General features: G+C 41.4%; 1 protein-coding gene across 2 annotated transcripts in view; it reads left to right on the plus strand.

Moving 5' to 3' along the window:
- The first annotated feature begins 1273 nt into the window (after positions 1-1273).
- The window catches only part of rasgrf2b (Ras protein-specific guanine nucleotide-releasing factor 2b), a 44058-nt gene continuing 32011 nt past the window's right edge, over positions 1274-13320 (plus strand). For both annotated transcript variants that reach the window (XR_005709477.1, XM_040154292.1), the window contains exon 1: positions 1274-1585. Coding sequence is in view for 1 of the 2 variants with exons in the window: in XM_040154292.1 (XP_040010226.1) it covers positions 1310-1585 (276 nt within the window). In the remaining variant the exon portion in view is untranslated. The remainder of the gene's footprint in view (positions 1586-13320) is intronic.

The following is a 13320-nucleotide window of genomic DNA, read 5'->3' on the forward strand; positions in this document are numbered from 1 at the left end:
TGGCTGAATAAAGAAAAAAAAAAAGACAAACTTGTCACACTTGCTGCTCTTTGATCTTCAAAAAGTACACCACCGATTTAGCATTGCACTACCATAAGGTTGTTGGACTATCACGGTGGACAGTTAAAAAAAACCTAAAAAGGTCAAAATCAATGCCACCGAGCCTGAGATGTCATCTTTTTTTTTTTTTTTTTTTGCACACATTCTACGTCCTTGTCCACACGTGGCGCCTAAATGCCCAACAATGCAACTCACCCGGTGACAGTTCAGTTGCAGATTTCTGCTAGTAGGAGCTTATGTAGCCTTGAGCCACTAGCCTCAAGCAGAGATTAGGAGCGGGCTACAGAGTCCGTGTAAACCCACTTCTCTCTAACTCCACAACCCCCAGATTTGTTTCATTTTCACACTCGCAGTCTACAACCCCAAGTGGCATCACTTGAGAAGCCAGCTCCCTCTAGAGACCTGTAAACAGACTTTAATCTGTAAAACCGGTGGACTTTCCCCTCCAATAAGAACTACAGCTTTTCTTCTTACTCGGCAGAAAGTGAAGGAAACAGATTTTGACAAAAGGAGGCGTTGAACTGTTGTCTTACACCTGATTTCGTCCAGGATGAGTACTGTATTTATTTTTCTTCACCCATTAATGCATTTGTTAGTGTGTGCTCCTTGATCCAACGCTATTATTAATGCAGAAACAAATCACATTTGCTTCTGAGGGATCTGAATTACATCTCTAGCCCTCTCACCCACTCTCGAACACACTCACACACTCACACACACACACACACACACACCCAACTCACGCTCCGCCTTTAATTCCGCCAACTCCAAGATCAGCACCCATCACCGGAGAGAGAGAAAGACAGAGAGACCTAGTGGGTGTGAGTGTTTGTGTGCGAGAGAGAGAGAGAGAGAGTTAACCACTGTCCTACCGATTACAGCTTATCGGGTCTGCGATTCGGTCACTGTCTGTCCACTTGAGGGTTCTCCCCTCTGTGAACGACACGCCTCTCGCTTTCTCCCGCTCCTGAGTTGTAGTTCATTTATAGAAGCGTGCTGTTTTTTTTGTTGGTTTTCTTTGGCCAGCAGCCTGCATTCGTTCTAATGCATGTGGGACTCGGACATCTCTACTATGAGTTCCTCTGCAGAAGCGCTTCCCTCAGTGAGGCAACTTTTCCGTGCGCCACGGCGCCGCTGAGCCGCGCGTCTCTCGGGGGGAAAGTTTACGCGCAACCCCCGGCGGACATGGGCTCGCGGTGAAGACTCCGACTGTACCACTTTCTTCTCCCGTCCGAACCGTGCGACAAAAATGCAGAAGAGCGTCCGCTACAACGAAGGGCACGCGCTGTTTCTGTCGGCAGTCGCGCGTAAAGAGGGGACCAAACGCGGCTACCTGAGCAAGAAGACGGCGGAGAACAGCCGATGGCACGAGAAGTTCTTCGCCCTTTATCAGAATATACTGTTCTACTTCGAGAACGAGCAGAGCGCGCGACCTGCCGGGATTTACCTGTTGGAGGGATGCACCTGCGAGCGCGCGCCGGCGCCCAAGATGTCCACCACGGTGAAGGAAGCGCTGGAGAAACAGGTGAGAGATTTAAAGAGAGCGAGTGGCGCCAGTGCACTGAACCCTGCTGTCAATGGACAAGTGCCCACATCTAACCGCTCAAAATCTGCTCTGAGCCCCCTGACATCAATAGAAGGAACAAATGCCGTCAGTTATTATATGGTAACGGACATGCACACCAGAGCGAGTAAAATTTTCTGGAAGCTAATCTGTTGTGGTTTTCACGTAACCTCTAGTTTCTAATTACATACTTTAGGAAAAATATAATGATTAAAAAAAAACAACTGCAAAATCAAATAGATTCCTCACGCTCGAACTGGCGCCCATGTTGGCCACTGAAAAGAAGAAGCGGCACATGCAGCATTAGACTGAAGTGGCTGCAGCAACTCCGCGCCTCTGCTCCCCACAGTTTTCGAAGAGCCCTGTCGGATTCAAGAGCTCCAAGTGCATCCTCCCATAGCAGGTGACCGTCCCCCAGGGATTCGAATGCGCAAATGGCAGCAGGCTGGTAGGAGTGAGCAGTTAGAGCATGCTTCCAAAAAAGCCCCCCAAGAAAACAAACATAATAAAAACCATAATCGGGTCCTCGCCTTTCAACAGTCACAGGCATATCTATTTCTCTCTCTTTCTCTCTCAGCAGTTGGAACGGTTCCTCTCTCTTTGATGTCATGGAATTTTTGTAACCACAGAAAATACCTGATTTGTGATCTGTGGAGTGTGAGCCCAGTAGTCTGTCACATTTTCATAATGAACGGAGTAGAGTAACTAAACTAACCTGTACACCACCTTATACGGATTAGTCAAACAAGGTTGAAATTTCTTTGTAGCTCAAAGTCAAATTCATTGTAAGTCTGACATTGGGAGGCACAATGCAGCAACAGGTTCTTGTATTTAACCCCATGAATGCTGTGAAGGAAGAGAACAAATTTTCCTTATGTATCACATGGAAATTTGACATTTTCTCGATCCAGCAGTAAATCCATATCATTTTTACATTTAATGAACGATTCATTCCCCAAGATGCCACGTTTTTATGGCTGTAACATTATGTCAGATGCAAATATTATAGATGTCTTGTGCTTCATTTAGTTAAACATAAGTGCGGCGGGGCATATTTAGTGTCTTCAGAAAATGGATCTGAACCACAATATAAAATAAAGGTCTGTGGGATTAAGGCATTTATATTTGTGCAACTCTGTTTTTTCTAATAATAGACCCGCTCCTGAATCCTGCAGGGCTGACAAATGTTTGGCCTTCATGACTTAAAAAGCTGCGATATGCAGGGAAATATTTTTGGGCAAATCTTTTAGTGACTCTGCTCCTGGAAGTTGCCTCAGCATTTTTGCCCCGACTGTAAGGTAGACGTTGATGCTAGTAAACATTTGAATTACCATTGGCACATGCGTTTCGCCGAGAAAAAAAATGAACTGCAAACAAAACCGTACATCTACTTCATGAAAGTGATCACAGAGAAAACAGTGATTTCTGTTTCTGATCCCAGTTTTCAGCTGGCCTTGGGAACTGTGTGCATGTGTGTGCACGGGCATCGTGCCCGTTAAAATGTAGGGGGAGGAATACACTGGAGAGTATTGACTTTTTACTGTTTGGGCAGTGTTAAGGAGACAGTGAGTGGATGCACAATTAATCATACGAGAGCTGAATAGAGGTCAAAAATAGCCACCCATCAGTCCACAGACTCCCACTTACTTGTACAGTAGACGTCTGTCTCTTTAAATGTACAGTGTGCGTAAAGACAGTTCAATTCCAGATGTATGCAAATGCAGGAGAGGCCTTAGGAAAGCCAAGAGATGGTAGCTTGGGGTTTTAATCAAGTCATAGGTAAAGAAGGAAGAGTATGTCTTTATATCCGTAATGGAGTTTTTATTAATGATGATGAAAGGAGGACAGGTCTCTTTTTGAGGGCAAAATTACATGTGGCTCCAACCGCTAATGGTGGTATTGATGTAAGCATAAAACCTGTCTCTTCTGATGTTACCAAGATTGGCAATTATCTTATTTTATGCTCTCTCTTTGCACACTCACGCTGACTGTCTCACTCTCTATCCCCATCTGTCTCACTCTCGCACTACAGCTGTGATGTTTAATTAGGGTTATTTTCAATCTGTCCTCAGCTGAAACCTCGTGTGCTGCCATGTAACCGCCACATAGCCATGCACACAGGATGAATAAACCGCATAACGGTGAAATTTGTTCGTGCCTATAAGGTGTGTGTTTGCTTGTGTGCTCCTGTATTTTAGATGATCAAGTCTCGATCAAGTAGAATTTCAGAGTTCAGTCTGATCCACGGTTTTGTGTCATAGGATAAAGTGAGAGAAAGGTCTTCCGTCTTTCCATCAGTCGGTCTCGCTCTTCACTGTTTCTCTGTGCAGTCGAGTGGGTATGCCAGCAACCTGCAGTATCACACCCCCACAGTGAACCACAATGCAGCCACACAAATACCACACAGCTTCTGCGTTCCTGCTCGCTTTCTCTCCCTCACTCTGTTGTGCTCTCAGATAGACACAAACCCTTCAAATAATTTGGAGTGTATTCGCACCGGTCTGAATGGTTTCCACAGCGACTGTGGTTACGCATTGCTGATGTGAACGCATGTGTGCGTGCGTGTGTGTGTGTGTGTGTGTGTGTAAAGGCCAGCAGATTTAGCTGTGCATAAATTGGCAAACTATACCTCCCCCCTTCATCGGGTGTTGAGTTGGTTATTGATCCCAGACAGAGTTCATGAGAGGCCATGAGCTGGTGGAAAAGGCCATTACATACAGTGTAGTCCGTTTCCAGATTGCCACTCATACACACTGCTGTAGGAAAAAAAAAAACAAGCCAATCAAAGCCTTTGTAGAACATTTTAGGTGTATAGGTTGGGAACATCATCTAATTGTGCCAGAGCCAGGATCCAAACAAATATAGAGACAAAGCATGAATGAAGTCAGTGCAGCTAGAGAGTCAGTTTTAAATTGATTGACAAAAATTAAAGTGCTAAAAGGAGAAAGCTATGCATTTTTTTCCCCCTTTTTGCTCAGACTCCCCTCAGGTTTAGGAAAAAGTTTTATTAGTTTTTATAATCAGCTAATTTATCAGTTGGCCCCTCTGGTAAAGAGCAGGGTCATACAGTGGTTTTCCCTCAGTTTCCCAGAATGGGTATTAAATACAAAATGCTGACAACAGCCAGGCTTGGAGTGCACAGCAACAATTAAATAGTAAATAGACATTAATTACATCATTTACTGGTTATGAAACGAAAGTTCAGTCTGAGTAACAGGCTTAGTACGGTGGCCATGAGGTGCAAAACACAGTGTCTCCAAAAATAAATGAACAAAACACAACATCAACAGCTTATTTTTGAAAATAAAAAAAGCAGTTTTTCAGAAAACAAAATGAGAGTAAAGTACCTGCTGTTCACGTGTTCGCAGCTGATGCTGCATATACAGCAAACATACCGCAAATATGCTTTTTTTTCCACTTCATTTTGCACTTATCACCTGTTTAAGCATGTCTCTCTTAAACAAGGGAGACATGCACTTGTTTGTTTTTGTGACAGTGTCTTTGTCCAATTTTCCTTGGTTGAAAAGAAAATGTAAATAAAAAAATAAATAATCAGTACGCCACTTTAGTAGGTTCAGTGCTGCTTTCCAAAACTAAGTGCATTCAGATTGTTGTGTATACGTCAGCTGATTCACTGTCAAGCTTTGGATTTGTGTAGGAAGGCACTTCATGTGTAAAATAATCAAAACCAACCTTACTTATTTATTGAAGAGGAACCGTACTATCTGTTTCCAGAACGTAAGACCGTGCATCATCATCAAGGATGCCTTGAAAGGGATGGACAAAATTGGCTGTTAAGGGGATCGAATCATTGGCCTCGCCTTCATCCATGCGTGATGCACACGGCTGTAGTACAGCGAAAGGGTAACTTTCATTAGAAACGTCAAGTGTGGGAGAGATATCATGTTAATTCAGTCCTGTCTGATCTGACTGCACTGGCTTTAATAAAGTGTGCTTTTGTTGAGCTATAGGCACATAGGGTTCTTTTCAGCAGCCAACTTCCTCATTAGAGTTCACGCAAGAAAAGGTGGGATGACACTTTAGGGTCGAAGTGTCAGCGCTGGCTTCCTGATGCACGTATGTATATGAATGTGTATTTGCACGTGTGTGTGTACTTAGTTGTCATTAGAACACTCCTCTAGCTCTAAACGCCCCTCTCAGATCCATGCGTTTTTGCTGTTGCTCACACTAATCGTCTGCATCAAGGAACCAATTCTTCCCGTATTCACAGAGCCTGATCTGCAGGCTGCTTTTCATTTTCCTCTTAGGTTTTCTGCCAAGAGTTAGAGCCATTATGGACCTCATTAGTGTCAGATAAGAATTTAAAGCTGGCATTTGTCTTCAAATCTGTCTCTTGTGTTTAAAATACTGCACTAATCAAAGTATGGATGAAAACGAGGGTGGACTTTACTTTTAAGAAAACCCTCCTGATACAACAACAGTGTTCGGGTATCTAATTAGCATATACTCCCTCTCCTATCCAAAAAATTTTGTCTCCAAATTTTCAAATGTTCATGAACTAAAAAAAAAAAGTTTATTTTAAAGGAGTAGCTCAACATTTTGGGAGATACGCTTGTATGCTTTCTTTCAGAGAGTGAGATGAAAAGATTGATACCTCTCTCATGTCTGTGTGTCAAGTGTGGAGCTAAGGCCAGGAGACGGCATAAAGCCTGGAAGCAAGCGGAAAAGCTAGCCTGTCCAAAGTTCAAAAATAAGGGCAAGTTACTTGCTGTAACTATCTCATTGTGAGCAACAGTCTGGTGCAGTGACTTCTCGGAGTCTTGTTGTCACCATGAGGTTATGAGACAACCAGCCACACAGAATTGCTGGGCAGAAGGATAAACTATTGAGCCTTAAAGGGGCTGTTGTGAAAGTTTTTGCAATTTGTAGAGAGCCAGCGTAGCTGTTCCCCCCTTCTTCTTTATGCTAACTAACGCTATCCACCTCCCGGCTGTAGCTCAGTACTTAACACTCTCAATTAACCTTCAAATAAGTGTATTCTCTCTAATATTAAACTATTCCTTTAATGTTTTTCTAATCAATTATTTCATATGAACAATGGATCAGATAGTTATGTGTAATCTGGGCTTGTTTGTAGCAAATAACCCACAGAAATTTATCATCAGACTCTACAGTTCCCACAACTCTATCGAGCTTTTATTATCTTTCAGCTAATTGTCTTGGTTTTATAGCTCACAATATGGCTGTTTTGGTTCACTCCCACTGCTCTCTTTAGTGTTGTATACAGCAGGCAGCTCTTTTCAGCAAAATGTTCTAAACGTCCTGTATCTGGTGAACATGATGGAGAATTTATCAGCTAATATGAATACTGGACTAAAAGTAATCACAAACGTGACTCCTAATGAATACTAACATCACGAATGTCTACTTGGTATGTAAAAAAGCAGCTTTGCTAACTTTATCGCCATATCAGCCGTATCAGCCATATCAGCCATATCAGCAGTTTCAATTATAAGGTGATGTTTCAGTGTTGTGTTGATAACTGGTGGTGCTGCTCCCAGGGGAACAATTAATACACATTTGAGCTTCACAACAATGCATTTTGTGTTAATTAAATGAATTTTAAGAGGGTTTTATTACCTTATAATTGGTCAAATTTTCTCAAACCATAAAGGAGCATTTAAATATTATGTTGTTAAAAGGTGCTCTACAAAAAAACTTTCCTTGCTTTCAGTTTACCTGAAAAAGTAGAAGTGATCAAATTTGGTGGTGGTTTTTATTGGACAGCTTATTGACTGACCGGGACACCCATTAGTCAAAAGTTGTGGCTATTACGGACCTAGCCATGAAAAGGATTCAAATGATTTCTGCTGCAAATTTGCTGACTCCCTTTCTGCAAAATAGCAACATAATATGACAATGTTGCACCATAATGAGGCCTGTCAGGAAAGCTGAATTTGGAATGGCTAAAACATGTCAGTCACCACACTGCCTCAGGTTAGGCGGGGCCGAGGTGAGAATAATACATAAAAGAAAACATCCCAGCAGGTATAAGATTCATATCATCACATCTCCTGAACTTGCTGGGCTGTTTTTTGTTGGGACGCCCTAAAAGCTCTGGGAGTGCTGAGCCTCTGTACTCTTCAGTGGTGTTATTGGTATTGCTGGAGCTGCTCCCATCTCTTATACATACTCCTCCTGTCACCAGCTACAGTTGCCGATGCAGAGTGGTGGCACAGGGTAAAGGACACACACACGCTCACACACACATCCCACCAGGACAGTATAAAATAAACTGTAGCGTTAGGTAATAGGATTGTCGAGTATTCTCATGTGTATTTGTTGTTGTCTGTGCAGCACTTATGAGTGCTGCTTTTTTGCAGGATCAGGCCAGACACACTGGCAATTCTCAAGAATATATTAAAATAGAGTTATGGTGTGTTTAGACACGTCTGCCGTTGCACTGTGGGGGTTGTAAAACAAACTCTCCAATCCAGGATCTATTGAAAAAGGTGGCAAGATGTTTCTCAACAAATCCTCCTGGCGATGGAGTGATGGAGCAACTGTGTTAGATGGGAGAAGAAGCTTTATGTTGGCTTTATATTATATGTGTGTACATGTAGAGTAGGAGGCCAGCATTGAAAGTAAACAGTTGAGGAGGGGAGCCATTTGTTTAATCTCCAGATAAACAGGCAGGTAATCACTGATGAGAGTGTTCTGAGGGAGGCGCAACAGTTATCAGTATACTTACAGTATATACTGTACAGTGTGTATATGTGTGTGAATTGTGCGTATGTGGGAAAGTTTTGTGCATGTGTGTATGTGCGACAGAGAAACCCCTACTTTGTAAGAACTTCTCTGGAGGAAGTGAACAGCATGGAGGGCAATGAGAAAGCAGCAGGATGCGAGATGTTGATTCAGTGATTGTCACATTAGCTGATACATCATTAGTTGAATTCAGTGGTTACATAAAGTATTGCCGGTGCCATTGCTGCTGTCAGATTAATGTTGCGAATCTCTTCCCAATGACAAGTCTGCCGGAAATAAAAAAATTGGTTGGATTTATTCTAAAGAGAAGTAAAGCTTTTTGGATTTCTGAAATTACAAAATAGATCTTTTAGGGTTAGAAATATACAAAGAAGGCCATTTAATCTCAAGTGAGACAATTAACCTGTCAAAGATGCTACATTTAATTTTTAATAAAATTTAAATTTTAATAAAATGTCCAAGGTTACTGAACAAAAGAAAATAAAAAAACAAAACTTAATACAAACATACAGCAGCATAAGAGTGAAATAATACAAACACAACATGTAGCCCAGATACAATTATAGGCACCCTTAATTAAGCATGGTTGAAGAACCTTTGGCAAAAATGGCAGCCTCTAAATGTTTCCTGTAGCCATCTAGAAGCTTCTTGCACCAGTTTGCTGGTAGTTTCTGCCACTCTTCCATTGCTATGCGTTCAAGGTCTTGTTGGCTCTTAAATTTGCAGGAGTCCTTTTTGCGGTGGCAGATTTCAGCTCTCTCTGAAGGTCTTTTCCTTTTTTTGCTGCTAGATATGTGCTTTGAGTCATTGTCCTGCTGGAGGACCCATGACTTTCGCCTCAAGCCTAGTTTTCTGACACTGGGTAACACACTTAGCTCTAAAGTGCCTTGGTAATCATCTGATATCATCCTTCCTTTTATATATTCAATGCCTCCAGGACCAGAGGCAGCAAAGCAGCCGCACAGCACGATAGAACCTCCACCATGTTTTACTGTAGGTAGGCTGTTCTTACCCTGATGGGCCTCATTTCGTCGCCTAGGAACAATCTGATGCAGTGCATTCACAGAGAGCAATAATTTGGTTTCATCTGTCCATAGAACATTATCCCAGAAAGACTGTGGCTTATCTATGAAAGTTTTTGCAAACATTAGTCTTGCCTTTTTGTGCCTTGTGCGTTATATGGTACAGCCTGAAACCACCACTCCAGATTTCTCCAGGTCAGCCTGAAGCTCTTCAAATGTCTTGCATGGTGTTTTTTCCACTATCCGCATCAACCTTTGTAGAGTTCTCTAACAGAGTTTCTTCTTAGCGCCACGTCCCGGAAGCTTCTTAACATTTTTATGACTGAAACCTCTTGATATTTTTACAAGCTGTTAAAATGGGTTTCAGGATCTTTGGCGCTTGCCTTGTAGCCTTTGGAATTGTTATGTTTTTTGATAATAGCATTTCTGATGCCCTCTGACAGCTCTTGTCTTTGCCATTGTGAAAAGACACTGGAAATAATCAGCCCCTTTTTATGCAGTAAAGCCATTATTCATTGGTTAATTCATGTTATGTTAACACTGAAAATTAAGCACAGGTGAGTCTTATTTGTTTTTTTATTTTGAATGAGGACCTCATTTAAATTCATCAAAAGGGTGCCAATAATTGTGTCAAGTGTACATTTTATGTCTGTATTTTTTATTTCACAATAGGAAAGCATTTTGTTGTTGTTGTTGTTCAGTAACTTTGGGCATTTTACTAAATATTCTGATTATACAAAATTGGTTAATTTGCATTTATTTCTGGAGATGTTATAACTTCTGTACTTCAGGGGTGCCAAAAACTTCAACCAGTATTTTATAAAGAGTATGACTATTTGCGGTTTTACAGGGGGTTACTTTATGTTTGGGACTATTTCTTGGCTGGGAGCAGTGACTTCCTTGAGTCTCATAATAACAGTAAGGTTGCCTTGCGACCAGAGGAGACTCCAGGTAGGCATCATAAAACTTTAGTGCCTTTTTACACTTTGGCTTTTGTATTGATTGAACAAATGAGATATAATGATTCAGCTGTTTAGCCCTCTTTCCAGTGTTTATGCTAAGCTAAGATGACTGCCTGGTGGCTGTAGCCCTCTATTCAACAGACAAATATGTATATCAAACTTATGTAAGTCTTGACAAGAAAATTAGTAAACATATTTTCATAAATTTCAAACTATTCCTTTAAGGTAGATGATGTTTATTCTCTCTACTACATTATTTATTGTGGAAAATATCAGATGACACCTGGCCAATTATTAAAAATTAATTCACGATTTTGGTGTTGTCACACATACATCCATGCAGCCTGCTGTACAGTAAATGAGATAAAATCTATATAATTGAATGCACAAGGTTTTCATGACAATAGCAGTTTGTGTTTTTGGTCCCTTCCTTGGAGTATTTATGAAGCTACACTCGGCAGAAAAAGATTATTGCCCCTGTGGGATCATGACAGGAGCTGAGAAATGAGAGGAATATGAAGAGGAGAGACGCAGATTGTGAGTCTGATCTAGAAGACTGGTGGGTGGAAAAAGGGAACCCACACCCCACTCTCCTCTTTATCTTTCCAAATCTTTCTCACACAAATGACTTTGTTTAGTAACTGACTTAACCCTTATAATGGGCAATGATGTATTTCATGGCTTTACATGGAAATTCTGAATAAGCTATACACGTTATCAATGAAATTTCAGTCTGTTGCGAAAAGCCAAGTGGTTCTGTCTGCAACATATCACCCCACAGTATTTGAATTTTATGTTCCTCTAATTACTTTTATTGGGTTTTTGATTTCAAAGTAATCCAATTTTCTCTTATATGTTGTGGCTTTTTTTCTGTAGAATATCTTCATACCCAGTGTATGATCTTTTCAAACTAAATAAGTGATATTTATTGTGAATATGAAGGCCCGTACTCTCTTGCTGATATGTTTTAGGCACCGTGTTCTCCCATGAGAACTGCCGACAACAGGAGGTTTGAGATTATCTCTCTTTTGATAATCACTCACGATCACAACATGTGGTTCTTTTGTAGTATCTCACTTTCTGTTTTGTTCTGTTCTTTTGAGGAAAACCCACATGGCGCATACTGTGTACTCCCACATCCACCCACTCACAGGAAATCCAGTTTATGGATTATATCAATTCCTCTATCCTCTGAAGTCTCACATACATACACATGAATCTTGCCTACTCTCTGTTGTATTTCTCTGTAATGGTAATTATCGCCCTGTGGGACTCTGGATCACTGTGCAGAGCCTGCAAAGGTGGAGACACATTATACATCAGCTTCCAGTGAAGCCCATTGTTTTAAAACGGCCTGTCAATTATCTTTCTTTCCACGTTGTAATCAGCACATATAGATCTAAGTAATAATATGAGACAAAAACCTGTTTTTACTCTGAAATTGGTCAGATGTTAACTGCATACACAAATGACAAAGGACAGTCATGGTGGAAATTATTGGCACCCCTGAATTCTGAAGTACAGAATCTAGAATTTCTTCAGAAATAAATGCAAATTAAAAAACTGTTTCTTTTTTGTTATTCAACCACTCTTTCAGTACCATAAGTGTATACACATTTAGCCCCAGTTGAGATCAATCCTTTAACACTTTGCGTATTCATGCCTCTTTCTATCCATTGAAGTATGCAATATTAAAGCAGTAACATGCCAGTCGCTTTGAAAGGCTGAGAGTGAGAGTCGAGAACAAAAAACAAGGTCCATCTGTACAGCACAATTTGGCCTCTCGTCAGTGCAGATACCAAAGCAGACGGCAGTGTTGCATCATTAGTGGCTATTCCAGTCCCTAAACATCATTGGATCCCAACAGTGATTCTGTCATCTCTACTTTTAAATATTTAGAATAGATGAGTATTTCTGGATCCCCCAGCCATCGTTTGCCTAATGAATCCATTACCACGTAGTCCAGCAACATCCTTGACTCTTTAATCTCTAATAAAGAAAAAAGCATTTCATCACAACGCTGCCGTGAGACTGAGGGTGTGTTTGTTTGTGGTAGATTTCCTAATGTTTACCGTAGACAAGATGGCGGTGCATGCACATTGCGAGGCTCAGTGTTTTACCAGATTTCACAAAATAGTATTAATGTATCTGTTTGTTTCCGGCGGGTTTGCCCAATTCAGCTAAGCGAGCTTCACGTACAGCAAACAGACACAGTTGGAGATTAACTCTTGGTGCACCAACATAGTTTTGGCCTATCCATTCAACTTTGATGAACTACAACCAGAGTTAGAAAGGACACCGTGGACAACTCACCCCGAACCAGATGTGTCTGGCGCCTGCGTCGAGCCCGTAAACAACGATGAGGTCTGTATGTTTAGATAAGGCTTAATCCACATTGGCCAGTTCTACCTAGCATCTTACTCACCAATGTACAGTCTCTGGCAAACATGCTGGACAAACTAAGGGCTTAGACCCTCACACAGAGAAGGCTGGGGCCAACTTGAGGAGGGTAATCTCCCATGCTAAACACATATCAAAACAGACGACTGAAGAGCACTGCAAATCCCAACATTCCCCCCTGAGCAAGCACGTGGTGACAGTGGCAGAAAAAAGACCCAACCAGGTAAAACCTTGAACAGAACCCGGCTCATGATGGGCAGCTGTCTGCCTCGACTGGTTGGGTTGTGAGAGAAAGAGTGAGGGTTTGAAAGAGAGAGAGAAAAGGGGGAACATAGCACAATGCAGGTTCCAAATAAAGATGTATAATAATAATAAGACTAATAATAAAACTAATAATTATAATAATAGGGCTAATAATAATAATAATACGACTAAATATAATAATAATACCAATAATAGGCAACGACAAGATAGGGATGAGGTGCAGCATCTGGCCGCGTGGTGTCCCAACAACAACCTGGCCTTTAAGACCCAGAAGACCAAGGAGATCATTGTGGACACACACATTAATCTTCATCCCATG

The sequence above is a fragment of the Xiphias gladius genome, chromosome 19 (genome assembly GCF_016859285.1).
Source record: "Xiphias gladius isolate SHS-SW01 ecotype Sanya breed wild chromosome 19, ASM1685928v1, whole genome shotgun sequence".
NCBI lineage: Eukaryota > Metazoa > Chordata > Actinopteri > Istiophoriformes > Xiphiidae > Xiphias > Xiphias gladius.